Raw genomic sequence first — 18,728 nt, 5'->3', positions numbered from 1 at the left:
ATTGTTAAAGTGTTGTGTGGGGGGAAGAAATTTTGAAAGTTTTCTTAATTGAATTGCACTAAAGTATATGAATGGAGGAAGATACTTTAAATAATTGGGGTCTACATCCTATATTCAAAGTTATTTAGAACAAGGGTAGAAAATATCCCTCTCATTCTTCACTGTTACTTAAGGCTCATGGTGCGCAATTCACATCATGATTAAGGAGATGTTTTGAAAGAAAAGTCATTTATTTTAAAAAGGATGAGGCAAAGTGTTATTGAAGGAATGAAACTTAGCATGATCAAGTCTTGATGTCCTTATATATTCAGGGTTCTGATTGTGAATCTTGAGATTGACATGAATGATTCAGTGGAAGCAAGTATAAGTATCTAATTCAATCAAGTGATCAAGGGACTTATGATCACTTGCATGAATATGGACCATAAGGGAGCATGTAATTGTTCATGAAAGTTTAAGACAAGTCTAATTCAAAAAAGGTAATTAGTTGATCAAAAATGAAATTGATCAACTAATCTACCAATAAGAGATCATGGTAAGAATCATTCAATCTAGCACATGAAATCATATAAAATATAATGACATTAAAGATTGAAATTAATCAATGTTAATCCTAATCTCTAATTAATCATTAAAATGAAATTAAAAGAAACTAGAAATTAACTCAATTAAAAAACTATTACTAATCAAAATCTAGTATAAACATTATACTATTTTTAATATGACTATTTTTGAATGATTATTTTTTAAGGATAATGGCGATCCAAAACGTAGCGGAAATTAAAATTTTCTCCTTTAGTGATCCTTACGAATCGACATGATCAGTGATAAAAATCGTTACCTCTTGTGGCGATTGAAACCTTTGATTCAGATCTAAGGAGTGATCACGAACGTTGAATGGTGACAATGCCTCTACTCAGTCCACACGAACATATTCCTTAAGTCTCAGTTCTAGCTGCTACGAATGAAGGCTTTGAGTGTGTGTGTGTGTGTGTGTGTGTGTGTGTGTGTATGTGTGTGTGTGTATGTGTGTGTGTGTGTGTGTGTGTGTGTGTGTGTGTGTGTGTGTGTGTGTGTGTGTGTGTGAGAGAGAGAGAGAGAGAGAGAAATGAAATTTCATCTAATGAAATGCTTCTGTAAAAGGTTCTATTTATAGAAACACTTATCTGGGATGCAAGCTAAAAAGCCCACTTAACTGTATGTGGCCGATATCTTATGGTATACCAAAAAATCACTTAAGCACGTGGTACCTTACCATATTTCGTGTTCAACTTAAGTGCACCATGCCTTACGATGTTCCACAATTCACTTAAGTGTACCATACCTTACGGTGTTCCTTATTTACTCTATCTTTCATCAATCTGTCCTTTTGTGTGTGACCCTGTATATTTTCTTTACATTGACAATTATATTAAATCACATTTTTAACATAATAAACACTAAGTGGTATCTAGCAACACATCACTGCTACCCAATGCACGAAAATATCATGTGATCTGACAAATCCCTTTTTGTGATAATACTTGTGTGTACAATTACCCTTTTGCTCGTATGTCTATATTGAGCACAAGGCATAGACCGTGTCCTCCTTGTCTAGTTCAACATTGGGCCCTTAGATATTTATCCTGTTACGTAGGATGGGCAAATTATATCTAGGTCACTCATGTCCCTCAACATGCTTCATGGAGTACTCATCAACTGTCTTTATGGTCATCCAGTTATGGATAATGGTTGATCAACAATAAAGCACTCGACTCTACATCTAAGGTCCATAGTGGTTTCAGGTCGAAGGGTGGTATACACCACTATCACCATGAGAACAACTTATGACACTTTGCATAACATTATATATAATATTCTCATAGCGGGTCAATCCAGTATAAATATTACTCCTAATATTCGTACCTATGTTTAAGACTTTATAACTCCTTATCCATGATCCATGAGATGTGATCATCAGTCTATATACATAATAGTCTTAATGATTTAATGTTATTCCATTTCACAACAAAGCTCGACTACAGATACTTTAAGAATAGTTTCCTTACGTTTAATGGGATCTCATGATTAAGTCACACTTGATACATCAAATGGACTAGCTATTTTAGGGACTTTATTAAACAAAAATAATAAATGAAAAAGCCTTTTTATTATTAATAAATAATTTGATACAAGTACCAAAAGTATTGGCCTCTAGGGATTACACCAACAATCCCTCACTAGCACTAGAGCCAATCAGGCATACCCCTAATACCCATAGATCTAGTATGGCCATCATGCTTCTGATGTGCAAGAGGCTTTGTCAGTGGGTCAACAATATTCTCAAGTGTAGGTACTCTGCATATTTTCACATCTCCTCTATCTATTATCTCTCGAATGAGGTGATAACGCCTAAGTATATGTTTGGATCGTTGGTGAGATCTAGACTCCTTAGCTTGTACAATAGCACCATTGTTATCACAATAGAGATCAATGGGATCCACAATGCTAGGAACCATGCCAAGTTCACTAATGAACTTTTTAATCCAAACAACTTCCTTTTTTGCACTTGAGGCAGCAACACACTCGACCTCGGTTGTAGAATCAGCAAGTGTGTCTTATTTTGAACTTTTCCAGCTCACAACGCCACCGTTTAAGTAGAACACATAACTAGATTGCAGTCTAAAGTCATCCTTATCTGTCTGGAAGCTAGCATCGGTGTATCCAATTACAGCAAGATCTTCTTGACCTCCATATATCAAGAATGAGTCCTTAGTCCTTCTCAAATACTTAAGGATATTCTTGATAGCTACCCAATGAGCATCACTGGGATTAGATTGGTACATACATGTTGCACTTAAAGCATACGAGATATCTGGTCAAGTACATAACATGGCATACATGATAGATCCTATTGCAAATGCATATGGAATCTTATTCATGCGATCCCTTTATTCCTTAGTTGAAGGGGATTATGTTTTTGATAGACACAAGTCATGTTGCATAGGTATGAAACCTTTCTTGGAATTATGCATATTAAAGTGTCTCAGAACTTTATCTATATATGTACTCTGACTTAGGCCAAGCAGTTTTTGTGATCTATCTCTATAGATCCTGATTCCTAATATATAGGCTGCTTCACCTAGGTCCTTCATAGAAAAACATTTTCCCAACCAAGTCTTTACTTGTTGCAGGGTAGGGACATTGTTTCCAATGAGTAACAAATCCAATGTCTTGGCTATGATTTCCGCTTGTTAGATCTCCCTTTAGGTTTCCAACTCCTGGCTTATTTCCACTTTTTTCATGTATCAGACAAAAACCTCTACTCCCCAAACTTTTTCTATATAAATGACCTAATACTAATTTATTTAAGTTAGTAATTTTCATTAATTATTAGTAACTTTCTTGTTAGCCCAACACTTTTACAAAAATATTAATTTCCACTCCACAATTTATAATTCCTATTTTTCTATTATTTTAATTAAATAAAATACCACAGATTCCCAATAAAATCCAATTAACACAAAATTAAACCACATAAATTATTTTATCACTCAGTTAAATAAATAAAAATAATTAAAAATTTAATTAAATAATTAATTGAAAACTCAGGGTGTTACACTTTACATCTAAACTCATGGTAATCATTAAATTCACTATGAGTGGCTAGATTAATACACCGTTCATATACATGTAAAAGTAGGGGAGTTGAAAGAGAGACCTAATCATTTTTAATCATTGAATTTTATCCCGTTATTTTCTCATCATATTTTTATACTGAAACAACTCTGAAACCCCCTTTTTGTTATTTACTTTCATCCGCATAATAATTATGTTGTTAAAATTCGTAATCTTTGCGGGGACGAATTTAATTTATTACTTTGACGATACTAGTAGACTTGCTAGAACTGTCCACCAATCGTCCTAAGATGCTTGTTGTAACGCCCCAGACTGTTTTCAGGATTACCGACTGACCCCACAAATCAATGCGAGTCTTTTCAACATGTTTTGTTCTCAGTCACACACTTTCTGAGAAACATCCTAGAAGGTCACTCATCCAAATACTACTTCAAGTTAAATCTCTCTAACTATGGAGTTCTTATCTCATGGGATCGTTCTGCTTCTAGATATTATTTGATTTTCTTTGAATGTTCTTCAATATACTTCTCAAGAAAAACATTAGGATATTTGACAACAAAACTTAAAACAAACATTCTTAATAGTCATATATAATAAGACCAAACATCATTCACAATTATCATATATTTCTATTCAACAAAATATCATGTCTATATCTAAAGTTTTTTGGGTTATATCCCTTATTAGTCTAAAATTTTCGTTGGCAAATTGTTATTCTACAAAAGGTCTTGTTCCAGCTTTGTATGTTTTTGGTGATTCAACTGTAGATGCCGGAAATAACAACAATTTGAATACTGTTGCTAAAGCTAATAATTTCCCCTATGGCATAGATTTCAATAATTGCTCTACTGGAAGGTTTAGCAATGGCAAAACCTTTGCAGATCTTATCGGTATCTCATACTATTTATTATTATGATATTTCTTGAAATTTACTTTTAATCATTATGGTTTCTTGATTTGCAAGAAAAACATTTTATAAGATGAAGTTTTGCAACAATTAAATTAAGTTTACCAATGCCACCTTCATACGTCGGTGTTTCAACAACCGAGAGATATCAAATAACATCGGGTATTAACTATGCGTCAGGCTCATGTGGAATCTTGAATTCAACAAGAAATGTAAGAAAGAAAAAATTTAATGTATATATTTTATTATCTGCATATGGAGTAATAATAACTGTTATGTGTTTCTAGGATTTGAATACTAGTGTTAACTTTCGACTTAACATATCTATTTTTTTTCTAATTGAGCTAGTATTTATGAAACTTATGCCCTTTTTATTCATTTATAAATTGTTGGTTACTTACCATATGTATATTCCTTTTTTTGTGTGTGTATAAGGGAGAATGCTTGTCATTGGAGAAACAAGTTGAATATTTCACCTCAACAGTGATGAATGATCTTCCAAGAAATTTGCAAAGCAAAACAAAATTGAGACACTACTTATCAAAATCTATATTTTTTTTATCAACCGGTTCCAACGATTACATTTTCAATTATTTTAAACAAGAAATGGGAAAAAATAAAATGATTAATCCGGAAGAATTTGCAGATTACCTTATCGACCAACTTGGTTCAAATATAAAGGTAAGTTTTTAAGTTGACTTAACATTAAAAAAAAAGAAATTCAATTTTGAACCAATTTTGTTGCAATCATTATTTTGACGCATTCACATATTCGTGAACCCTAAATTTTGAATTAAGATTAAATAGATTAAATTCTAAGTTAAATCATTTTTATTTAATAAAATTAAAAATAGTTATATATTTATACTATTTATACTATTTGATCTTGATCTAATAATATATATATATATATATATATATATATATATATATATATATATATATATATATATATATATATATATATATATATATATATATATATATATATATATATATATAAAATCAACTTTTCACTAACTTTTTGTACTACAGAAAATTTATGATCTAGGTGGAAGAAAATTTGTTATAATTGGCCTTGGTCCAATTGGTTGTATCCCAGGTTTCATAAAAAAAAAACCACATACTCAAGAATGCAATGAAGTTATTAATCAAGTAGTTAACCTCTTCACAAACAAGCTCCCAAGAAAACTTCAAGAGTTGAAATTGAAAGCCAAACTCTCAGGATCACTATTCACTATTTTGGATAGTTTTAAATTGTTCAGGAAAATACAAAACTCCCCTAAAAATTTTGGTGAGTCGATAAATAATTAATTTTACTTGTAAAAACACTATAACATGTTTTTTAATATTTAGTAACACTTACATTTTTTATTTTTAATGTTCAGGGTTGACAAATATTTGGGATTCATGTGTTGGAGAAGGAGGAAACCCTTGTGAGAATCGAAAGGAATATTATTTTTACGATTTTGCCCATAGCACTGAAGCTGTAAATGAAATATTTGCTAATAAGTGTTTTGGTGGAAGACATATATGTTTTCCTATGAATATTGAGAACTTAGTTCATGCGCATTAATGTATCTACATTGTATGGGAATTATTTTGCCAGTTTTTGGTCATAGCACTGAAGTTGTAAATGAAATATTTGTTGATACGTGTTTTGGTGGAAGACATATATGTTTTCCTATGAATATTGAGAAATTAGTTCATGTGCATTAATGTATCTACATTGTGTGTGTAGCGGGGTATTCGTTATCATTAGAGATATTGACTAAATCCAAGGTAAATCATACAAGTCGAGTCACCACCGCACTTCTATTTATCCAAAGGAATGGTTAGAAAGCGAACAAAAACCTAAAAGTTTTATCGAATCAAAAACTAGTAAAAGAGAGTCAGAGATCTGGGTAAGGGGGTTGGTTATGCAATGGGAAGGTGTTAGGCACCCAAAACATCCTAGGTACTCCTAGGGAGCCCTTTTCATACTTGTTGTAAAGGTTGTTGTCTTGTGAAAATTTTGTTTGTGCAAACATGATTGAAGAGGTGAGAAGAGAATGTACAAGTTATTTACATTTTTGTGTTTGGATGGATAAACCCATTGCCTACGTACCATCTTAAAGAAGATTAGGATCAAAACCTCGTAGTTTGGGGTAAAAATCTCAAAATGAGTTGGTGAATTGATTGGTCCTAAAGCCTTGAGGTCTTTTGTTATCAAAGGGAGAAAACTCAACCAAACCACAAATCCACCATGTGAGGATAGCTTCAACATGCTAGTGAGGGGTTAACCCTATAATAAGCATGGAAGACTCATTGTCCATCACTAAGGATATATGTGAGTATTACATCTACCACAAGGATAACTCAAACCTAATAGCTAAAGGTTATGGAAAATTTTGATTAAGGAAGTGGCCATTGGAACCACAAAAGACATTTACATGGGTTATATTTACCAATTAGAAGTATATACAAAATTGTCAAAGTTGACTTAAAGATTCAATTCAAAATAAGTGTTATGAAAAGAAAGTTTGAAAATCAAAAGCATAAGGCTTAGGTTTCTAATAGTTGAAAACAAAGGTTAAATGTTTGCACAAAAGGTTTTGGCTTGGGTTAGAGTGGAGGGAAGGAGAAGAAGGGCTAAAGTCCTAAGTAAAGCAAAAGGTGAGGGATAAAGAAACAAAACCACAATGGAGTTCCCCTATTGAGATCATATTGATGATCCAAGTAGCTCACCATCCTTTGGAATAAGCAATCACAATAATAGTAGGTTCAAGCAATCAAACAAGTCTCTTAAGAGATCCTCAATGTATCTTGTGTCTTTCACTTTGGATGAACATGGCAATGGTTCTTCAATTTGAGCTCACATAGGATTCCCTAACACAAAAGCACACAACATCAAAAAGTTCTATGAAACAAATCAAGAATGGACAAGAGTGAGTTTAGAGATTTGACCCTTCTAATCCATCTTCATCATTAAGGTCCTTTTACTCCAATTTTGCATAGGGAGTGTCCTAGAAACTAAGTCCATTTCTCCATTCTTTGCATAGGGAAAAGTCCTAAGATCTAAGTCCACTTCTTTGCATTTGGTCCACAACAATCAAAAACAAAAACACAAGCACAATAGTATATACACAATTATGTGCTCAAGTGAGCAAATGACAAATGGCATTAACATAAACATGTGCTCAAGTGAGCAAAGAGAAAAGCAAATGGATAATATGTGCAAGAATAGTAAATTGCATAAAAGTAATGAGCAAAAAGTAAATGTTAATTGTTAATGGTTAGTGTTCAGAGTTAGTGTGCCATAAGGAAAATTTAGCGCTATGTTAAGCAATCGTAATTGGACTTATGTAGAAGTCACAACTATCTGAGGCCGGTCAATAATAATGTAGGCAACAACACAAGTTAGAAGTCTTGATTAGTGAACCAAGTTCCAACAACTTGCCATGCCAAAAAGGAAAAGAGAATTGATCTTGTATTGGTTTAAGCCTTTTGCATGATTTAGAAGACAACTTATCCTTAATGCAAAGCCATTCACTTGATCAATTGATCAAGATGAATTAGATTTGAATCAAGGAAGATTAAGTCTCCCTAATCAATGCTAACTTATCAACCTTCAACTCATTGATCAAAAAGAAAGAAGAAGAAAGAAGAAGGAGATGAAGAATGGATAATGAAAATGAAAAGATCAAAAATGCATAAAGTGAAATAAGGTGTACCAATCCATATGTATTGACTAAATGACATTGAAAGTCAAAGTCAAACAATGAGAAATCAGAAGTGAGATAAAGATTGGAGATCAAATAATAAGCATAATATTTTTAGCATTTTTAATATTAAAATAAACTTGAATTAAAAATAATGGAAAGGTCAAACTTCAAAATCACTTTAAATCAACCTTGAAAGGTCCAAATGATTTATCCCAAGTTCAACAAGGTCAAACAAAGTTTGACAAAAAAATTCAGCATTTTTAAAAGTCAGAAACTATTTTTAATCAATTAAAAATGAATAAAAATAACCTAATTGAACTAAAATCTCAAATAAATCTCAAATCAATTAAAAAATTGATGAGAATATTTTTCATAGATCCATCATCATTCAAATAGGTTAGGAAAATATTTTTGTATTTTTTTGGATATCAAAAACTATTTAAAATGAATTAAACATAACCAAAAGAGAAAATTCACAAAAAATATCAAATGACAAAATAAAAAATATTAAAAATCAGAATTAGAAACTAGAAATTATTTGGAGAAGAATGCAATTGGTCCCATATATTTTGGATTTAAAATAAAGAAGTTATGGATTTTTGAAAATAAAGGAAATAAAAGAAATTAAATCAAAAATTCAGAAAATAGAAAAAACCACAAGCGTCTGATCAAGCCTCATTAATTGACGCGGCTGATCAGACGGATGTGAGATGCGCGTGCACGAAAGGCATGAGTCAACAACGAAACATCCAGCATTATTGAAAGTCATAAGATCCAAAGGACATGATTCAATCTGGAAACATGATCAAACGGTTTGGATTTAAATTGGTGAACGGACGGTGGTGTACACCATCTTCTCCGGCGAGTACATGAACTCCGACCAGAGTTGCAGGTTTACAAACCTCCACCAAAATCCACGATCCATATACCAAAATGAAGCTAGGGTGATGTACATCACCCATGTAACCTTGAATCACACTCAAGATTCCTATAGAGTAAGAAATCTGAGATGGAAGATTCAGGTATGAAAAATGCAGTTCAATAAATCATGAAATTGAAGCTACCACTAGCTTGCCTCTCAAGTGAGGACTTCAGAAAACACATTGACCAGGCAAATAGATCAAAGAGTAATGAATTTCGAAGAAAAAAACAGTTGAAGCAGAACCTTGGTTTCTGGAAACTTGAGCTTGATTCCTTGCTTCCTTTGCCAAAACAGAAGATCAATGGAGTATAGGATGAAGGTTTAGAAGCTTTAGATCCAAGGATTCAACCAGATGTAGTTGAATTTTGGATCTGAATTTTTTTGAAGAAAAGTGAAATAGCTTCTTTGGTAATGGTTATGAATTCAGTTGTGCAGCATCTCAGGCACCATTAGGTTGGAATTGAATGAAGAGGAGCATGTATTTATAGCTGAGCTTGAAGCAATGCAAGGCAATACTCGTGTGCATGAGAATTGGGTCCTCCATGCATGGGCCTGTACAGGCGCATGTGAGGCCCAAAAGCTGATGCAAATGAATGGTGAACACAAACCAAGTTGAATTGGACGTGTAATTTGAATGGCATTTGCTTGTGTATCAAGATTTCATGTGAATTCCATATTTGGACCTAAATGTTCCTTTCTTCGAAAGTCCCATTTGGAAAATCCAAACATAGGCATGTGAGTAATGGTTGGAAAGGTTTTGATGTAAGGAACAATTTTTATGTTGGGAAAAAATCCATTTGAAGTGTGGAGATTGGTGAAATTGGAGTTTAAAGTGCAAGGTGCAAAACATGTAAAGGCAAAGTCTCTAAATTTGGCCAATGTTCAAGCCCTTCTGTTCTGATGATGCAAGCCTTAAATGAAAAAACCTCCAACATCAAAGTTGTAGATCTTTTCAAGACAGTCAAAATGGAATTATATTTTGGATCATTTGGGTTTTTGATGAAAGAGTTATGGGCATTTTAAGTTAGACTTTTTTGCCTTTCAATGCATTTGGTCCAAAGTGACCTATAATGTTTTGCATTATCACATGTATTTACTTTGATATTTTTAACTTTTGTTCAACATAACATTTGAATTATACATATTAAGCTTTCCAATGCATTTGATCCCACCTCAAAATCGTAAAAAATGAATGAGTTATGTTCTTGGGAAGTTAACCCAAAATTAGGGTTTCAGTCAAAATGACCTACAATGTATTGCAATGGGAGATGGCCTTCCAAGCTTCAAATCAATTTTTTATGAACATGAAAGTTGTTCATATTGTCCTTAAGAACATTTTTGCTTTTGGAACCATCTCCATTTGACGAACACATAAAAAGTTAGGTTTTAGTGCATTTCAGAATAGTCAGATGAATTGACTGATCAACTTCTCAAGTCCATGACTCATATCTTGATGAATTGATGATTGAGGAAACTCAAATAAGTTCAAATATGCATGAAATGATGAATTAAATAACTTCCCTTGATTGTATTTGATCATGGGCTGAGGTTGCTTCAAGAGCAAGGCATTATGGTGCACAGATGAATTAGGGTTTCCTTGGGAAACAAACCTCAAACCCTTTGACTTGCTTTGATCAAAAATGATAAATTGAGATGCTAGGGAGGCATATTTGATGGATGAGAGCTTTGGGAACCATTACCATGCTTGCTATCATCTTCTCTTGGTCATATCTTTATACCAATGATCTCCTTGAAGCTTTGGACTTTGTGATTGCTCAAGCTACAAACACAAGATGTTAGTGACATATTTTTGTGCTTTTGGTTAGTAAACAAAAATAAGAAAAGCAATGATATACAATTCAAGCATGCTTGGTGATATCAAACCACTCACAAGAAGTCCCACCCAAAGGTAAGGGGAACCAAGATGCTAATGATCCTTGAGGCAATGCAAATGCAATGTTATGATGCCATGAGGGATCTTAGGGACAAAATTAGGGTCTTACAGATGCCCCTATTTAAGGTCATTCTAGCCGGAGAAGTGAAGGTTAAAATCTTCGTCTCGACGGGGTAGAATGGGCTTAAATAATAACAAAGAGACGAATTTTGGTCCCTAAGAGACCTCATGATGCAGATGTATGCATGCAAATAGCAAAACTCTGTGGGGATATGCGTCCACAAAAGAAAAAGAAATCCGGAGAAACTGAAAATCCAAAGGAGTAATACACTCACTAGGGAGACAGAGACTCTGGGGGGAGTAAAGGGTTAAAATGCGTGAGCAGGTCACGACTTAAAACTTGCTGAGAGACACGGAGAGAATCCATGAAATGAATCAATGGAAGGACTCGAGCTGACTCGAAGATGCATGTATTGGGGAATACGCCCATACAGCCAAAATTATCCGTAACGGATACTTCGGATAAAAAAATCCGGGCTCAGGTGGGGATGTCCACTAAGGACTCAACTGAGGAAGATCCCAACAGAACCCTCCTGGGGAAGCAACGGGATGAGGTATTACCGATTACTGGGTAATAAGCTCAAAGAGACGTGTGATCTGAACACCGGTATAAGGGTGAGAGAATAACATGCTCGGGAAGAATGAATATCTAAGACCGGTATAAGGGTGAGAGATATCAATCAACCAAATCATCTGAGGAAGACCTAAAAAGGTATATCTCAACTCAGGAAAATCTGACTCCGCAGGGGACAAAAAGTCATAATAGGGAGCAGAAGGAAGGAACACCAGGGACGCCGGTTACTGAGCATATAATAGGTGACCAACCAAAGCGTGAATTGGGGAATATTCCCAAAACACTCATCATCCAAAAAGAGGGCCGAAAAGCAAACTCGATTATGGGATGGACATTCGATTCTAAAACAGGGATACAAATCTTACTCAACTGGGGAAGAACAAAAGGCTTCGACCAAAGAGTGCATGAGATATATTATCTATTACCGTAAGAACGTAGATAATATACTCGCATGGAATATTATCCACAACCGGTTACTGGGTTAATAAAGGATAAATCGACCGACAAAGAAAGGCATCGGGATACCGAAACTAGGTATGTAATGATGACCATTCAAGGGGAGCAACAAACATTACCAACAACCGGTATATGAAAGATGACTGTTGGGGATAAACTTCCTAATCAGAGCAATTATCCAAGAGAATGAGGGAATATCAACACCGAATGTTGGATAATGATAACCGTTAAGGAGGGGATTACATCTACCGGATACTGGGTAGAAAACCACGGAAGAGTAACCGTCACCGATTAGGATGGACAAAAGGTTAACTCTGCAAAGGGGAAACAAAAGGGTTTACAACTACCGGTATGAGGGTAGAAAACCACAGACTCCGTTGAGGATAAGATGAATGATTACTGATTATTGAGTAATTATTCATTTACCACAGGGAAAACACGGGAAAAAGTCACCAGAGGCCAATTTAGGATCAAACCAAAGAGGCAAACTGAATCAATACTCGTCCTAGTGAGGATATAACTCAATAGGGGAACCCATCCCAATATATGTGTTGGGAGGAAGCGAAAACAGCCGTCGTCCACGAGGATATAACTTAGTGGGGAATGCGGAAGGAAAGATAAATACTTTCTGCTTAATGGGCTGACTCTACATTGAGGGATCAGACGTCGACATCTGCTTGGGAAATGCATTACCTACTAGCAGGGGTTTATGTATGATGAATGTTGACAAACATACATTTCTAACACAAACAACTCCAAGGAATAAGCACACAAACATCCGGTACTACATCTCAAAAGAGAAAGCCACGTTCACCGGAGAGTATCCAATATGATGAGGGCAAGAGAAACCAAGAAGCAACGAAATCTCTGCAGGGGATGAATCATCAGTCATTCCAGCTGGGGACAGGAGTTTATTGCACAGATAAAATCCGCCACATAAGCAACTCTACTGGGGAATCTATCCGAGGGATAAAGGGATTCTAGGGATCAACCACCAAGTACCGTGCTCATCAAGGAGATCACATCTGCTGAGGAAGAAATGTCGCTACTCTGCTGAAGGGGAGAGTGGTGAATACTCCACCCAGTAAGAAAGCCACAAAAGGCTCCGGAGGAAGAAGATACAGTCATGCCAGGAATATGAACAAATGTCTTACCCTGTTGGAGATCATACCATCCTTGGGAGAGCATTGAGGGTCTCCTAAGTATCCTTTTGTCATTGTGAATGTTCACTTTGTTTAAAAAACAAGTTATGAAAAATTCGATTATTCAAAACAATGATATTTTCTCAATTAAAGCATGCAAAACGTTTGTTGAATAGAAACAAATAAGAGTGCAAATAATTGGATAAAAGGCTCGAATTTATTTGATGGAGTGGTAGTCTGCAAATGGCAAGACTCCATAGATCTTTACAAGTTTGAAATTGGTGATATATATTGGAAAAGGGCTACATTGAACATAATGACCATTTCTCCACCAATTCTGAATCCGATGTATTTGAAGCTTCGGTTGACGATGAATGAGCAAGAATCTCTGACGGATGCCAGTTGCAGAACAAAATCTTGTCAGGATGCAGTTACTTGCCAAATCCCTAATTTGTGCCTAGATTGCCCCAGGGTGAGGTACTCAATCTAGCGGGATACATATATTCATTTTTTTCTATGTCTCTAACTTTTGCCTGGACCTCCCTTTCGGGTTTTCAATCCACCGAGACGCTCATTTTTGCCTAAGCCGCCCTTTCGGGTTTTCAACTTAGCGAGCTATTCTGTTTTTATTTCTAGGAGAAGTATTTCTTGACTGCATCTGAATTCACATGACGAGTGAAATCCTCCCCATCCATAGTTGTAAGTATCAAAGCACCACCTGAAAAGGCTCTCTTAACAACATATGGACCTTCATAGTTTGGAGTCCACTTGCCCCTGGAATCGGGCGCGAAAGACAAGACTTTCTTGAGCACAAGGTCACCTTCTCGTAACACACGGGGCTTGACCTTCTTATCAAAAGCTTTCTTCATTCTTTGTTGATATAACTGACCATGACACATGGCAGTCAATCTCTTCTCTTCTATCAAATTCAGCTGGTCATAACGACTCTGAACCCATTCAGCATCAGTCAACTTGGCTTCCATCAAGACTCTCATTGATGGGATCTCTACCTCTACTAGGAGTACGACCTCCATGCCATAAACAAGAGAAAAAGGGGTTGCCCCTGTTGAAGTGCGGACAGATGTGCAATATCCATGTAAAGCAAATGGCAACATCTCATGCCAATCCTTATACGTGACAACCATCTTCTGGATAATCTTCTTGATATTCTTATTAGCAGCTTCAACAACCCCATTCATCTTGGGTCTGTAAGGAGAAGAATTATGATGTGCGATCTTGAACTCACTACACAGCTCTTTCATCATTTTGTTGTTCAAGTTAGATCCATTATCAGTAATGATCTTATCTGGCACACCATAACGGCATATGAGTTGATTCTTGATAAACTTCACTACCACCTGCCTGGTCACATTTGCATATGATGCCGCTTCAACCCACTTGGTGAAGTAATCAATTGCTATGAGAATAAATCTGTGTCCATTAGACGCTTTTGGTTCTATCATGCCGATCATGTCAATTCCCCACATGGAGAAAGGCCACGGTGATGAGATCACATTCAAAAGTGTCGGAGGAATATGAATTTTATCCGCATAGATCTGACACTTATGGCGTTTCTTCACATATTTGCAGCAGTCAGACTCCATTGTCATCCAATAGTAGCCTGCTCTCAACACCTTTCTAGCCATGGCATGTCCATTGGAATGAGTACCAAATGAACCCTCATGGACCTCAGTCATCAACAGGTCTGCTTCGTGTCTATCCATGCATCTGAGCAGCACCATGTCAAAATTTCTCTTGTAAAGCACATTGCCATTAAGGTAGAAACTTCCTGATAATCTCCTCAGAGTCTTCCTATCTTTCACAGATGCCCCTGGCGGGTAAACCTAGTTCTGAAGGAAACACTTGATGTCGTAATACCATGGCTTATTATCTTTCACCTCTTCTACCGCAAACACATGAGCTGGTCTGTCCAAGCGCATCACAGTGATATTGGGGACTTCATTCCAAAGTTTAACCACAATCATCGAAGCAAGCGTAGCAAGAGCGTCTGCCATCCGATTCTCATCTCGAGGAATATGATGGAAGTCAACCTTAGTAAAGAACATCGAAATCCTCCTCGCATAATCCCTATATGGAATAAGACCAGGCTGATTCGTTTCCCATTCACCCTTAATCTGATTAACAACGAGGGCCGAATCACCATAAACATCAAGATGCTTGATCCTTAGATCAATGCATTCCTCCAATCCCATGATACATGCCTCATATTCAGCCGTACTATTCGTGCATTTGAAAGTTAGCCTTGCTGTAAAAGGAATATGTGTGCCCTGAGGAGTAACAATCACTGCCCCAATACCATTTCCATACTGATTTACAGCGCCATCAAACACCATACTCCATTTGGAACCAGGCTCTGGCCCTTCATCGAGTGTAGGCTCATCGCAATCTTTCATTTTCAAATACATAATCTCCTCGTCTGGGAAGTCATACTGAACTAACTGATAATCCTCAATTGGCTGATGTGCCAATTGGTCAGCCAAAATACTACCTTTAATAGCCTTCTGAGCTCGATACTCAATATCATACTCGGACAACAACATCTGCCAACAGGCAATCCTCCTTGTTAAAGCAGGTTTCTCGAAGATATACTTGATTGGATCCATTCTGGATATCAACCAAGTCGTATGATTTATCATATACTGGCATAAGCGCTTAGCAGCCCAAGCCAAAGCATAGCATGTCTTCTCAAGCATCGAGTATCGAGACTCACAATCAGTGAACTTCTTACTCAAGTAGTAAATAGCATACTCTTTCTTCCCTGATTCGTCTTGCTGGCTGTCATACCCCGATTTTGGCCCTGAAAATTTTTCCCCATCAATCACTCGTTTGCATTCTTTCTTCATTCACCTTCATATCCTTCATTCATGTTCATATTTACTATTTCATATTTTTACGTTTTTTCGCATTTTTAAGTTTGCATTCATATTTTCTTCATTTTTACATTGAGATTTTTCATTCATTTATATTTAAAGGTTCCCACATAATCATTCATATTCCAATCATTCATTCATGACCAAGGACCTTCTCACAATGCTTCTATCTCACATTGAAGTAGAGCTTTCTAATGGGTTTTGTCCTTATTTAAATAAGTCATGCAACTTTCTTGCGTTGCTTCACTCAGTTGAAAGTCAAAAATATTCCCTCAATGTTTGGAAAAGATCACTAAGTCCTCTTACGTGGATTGAAGTACTCCGCCAAGTGCTGGTAGCAACTGGGTTCAGTTCCAAGCAAGGTGCCTTACGAAGAGGAGTCCTTGGCAAGGAACTAGATATTCTTGTAAACTATGGCCTATGCCCTGGCACCTTGAAGCATTGCAGAATTAAACCTTGGCGGCACAACGGAGGAAAACTCAGATTCATCATCTAGAGTTAATACAAGCCATGACCCGGATCCTACACGGTATCAAACTCAACAATTTCAGCGTAAATTCACCGAGTCTATGATACACACGGAAGGCATAAACAAAAGCTTACAGTTTGTTTCCTTGGGATTCCTAGACCAGATTGAAATCGAACATTACGACAACGCCAATTCCACAAGCTGCATTCTGAGACCTGCCTCATTTCCAAACATACAAAAAATAACAGCAGTGTTTCTCAGGCACAACCAAACCAGTCCCAGTTGTCATGCCTGCTATACCGTCGATTTCGCAATAATAGATGATAAAGCGTTGGCGTTGAAGCTGGAAATCTTAATTCTGCAATGAGCTGTGACTATGTGAAAGGCTATGAACTTGTTGCAATATTTGATGCAGACTTGTGATCGTCGTTGACGGTGGCACAGGAAAAACAAATCCTGATTTTCTTAAGTTGCCTAATCAGCAAACAGTTGATCATCCTAGTTTCAAGCTTGAGATCGTTGGTGACGGTGGCACAGGAAAAACAACTTTCGTAAAGAGGCATCTTACTGGAGAATTTGAGAAGAAATATGAACCAACCATTGGTGTTGAAGTGCATCCATTGGATTTCTTCACAAACTGTGGTAAGATTCGTTGCTACTGCTGGGATACTGCTGGTCGAGAGAAGTTCGGTGGTCTTAGAGATCGATATTATATTCATGGACAGTGTGCTATTTCTAATGTTTGATGTTACTGCATGGCTGACATACAAGGATGTCCCTACTTGGCACCGTGATCTTTGTCATGTCTGTGAAAACATCCCAATTGTTCTTTGTGGAAACAAAGTTGATGCGAAGAACATGCAAGTGAAGGCAAAGCAGGTTACTTTCCACAGGAAGAAAATTTTGCAGTACTATGAATTATATCAGCAACCCAACAGTGGGACTGTAATGCACGAAGCACAAATCAACAATGATGTGATTGCATCTGAAGCTTGGCCTGAGAATGAGTTAACCAATTCAACAACAACATACTGCGGAGGAGAGTACTCTAAGCCTGACAGAAAGGATATTCGCATACGACCTATTCGCAAAGCGTACTGTAAAAACTCCAAAGAGAAGACCAAAGAGTGTAGAAACTGGTGTCAAAATCGTATCTGGCATGATGGAAATAAGAAGATCAGATGCCTTCATAAATCGGGAGGAAAAGATCCATGTAGGATTTCAAGCAATCAATACCTGATCAGTTTTGGAGTGATTCGAATTTCCGCTTCTCAAATTCCTGAGTTTCATGAAACATGTTTACTTTCGATAGTGGCAGCTATCATGTCTTCCGTCTATTCCATAATCGGTTGTTCTCTCGCAATTTACCAAGTTGCAGCAAACAGTACAATCAAGGATACCGTAACCGGAGGAGAAGCCGGTGTTGTATGCACAAATGGCTAATCTTGTACACTTGATACTACAATGGCCTGAAACCAATATTAAAGAGATTGCAGAAATTTTTGCCAAGCTTGCGTGTAATGCACATGCCATTTGTGACAGTAAGTTGAGACCTTTGGGAACTGGATTGTTTCCTGTTGTTTCCATTACCAATCACAGCCACTCATCTCTGTTTCTTTTTTTTCCCATCCGTTCTAACCGCGACCATGGCTGATAAATCTTCTGGTTCCTGTCACAATCAAGTCTCTTTGGATGGTACTCCAACTCTGGCATTTCCATCTATTTCAAACATTTGATTTCCAATTCAACCATGACAAGGCAGCTTCATATCTTAATTATGCATCAAGAGTGTCTATTCCATCACATAAATCTCCAAAAGGGACTGCTGGCTTTCCTTTACCTGGACATGAAAGCTTTCCTGAAAATAATAGTTCGATCAAAACGTTAGAAGATGCAATGCAAAGGTTGACCAATTGGTGCTCAGTTTTAAATGATATGGAGCCCATATGTGTTTTAAACCATGTCTTTGTTCTGAGAGAGTACATGAGAGAATACGTTCTTGGTAATTTCAGAAGAAGGTTGCTTGGTGTTTTAAAAACGGATAATGATCTTCAACGACCTTCTGTTCTGGAATCACTGATTCGGAGACAC

The 18,728-nt window shown here is 36.4% G+C and overlaps 1 protein-coding gene and 1 pseudogene across 1 annotated transcript; both read left to right on the top strand.

The window, feature by feature from the left end:
* The first annotated feature begins 4,264 nt into the window (after window positions 1-4,264).
* Window positions 4,265-6,101, top strand: LOC127085735 (GDSL esterase/lipase At1g71691-like). Its single transcript, XM_051026246.1, has 5 exons — window positions 4,265-4,508; window positions 4,613-4,737; window positions 4,961-5,206; window positions 5,561-5,819; window positions 5,914-6,101. The coding sequence occupies exons 1-5, from the start codon at window positions 4,265-4,267 to the stop codon at window positions 6,099-6,101; spliced, it is 1,062 nt and encodes a 353-aa protein (XP_050882203.1).
* A 10,636-nt stretch (window positions 6,102-16,737) lies between these two features.
* LOC127081595 (uncharacterized) lies at window positions 16,738-18,080 on the top strand (annotated as a pseudogene).
* Window positions 18,081-18,728: the final 648 nt, after the last annotated feature.

This window comes from Lathyrus oleraceus, chromosome 5 (genome assembly GCF_024323335.1).
Source record: "Lathyrus oleraceus cultivar Zhongwan6 chromosome 5, CAAS_Psat_ZW6_1.0, whole genome shotgun sequence".
NCBI classification, from domain to species: domain Eukaryota; kingdom Viridiplantae; phylum Streptophyta; class Magnoliopsida; order Fabales; family Fabaceae; genus Lathyrus; species Lathyrus oleraceus.
Note: the sequence above shows the minus strand (reverse complement) of the source record. Positions and strands in the feature narration are given on the sequence as shown.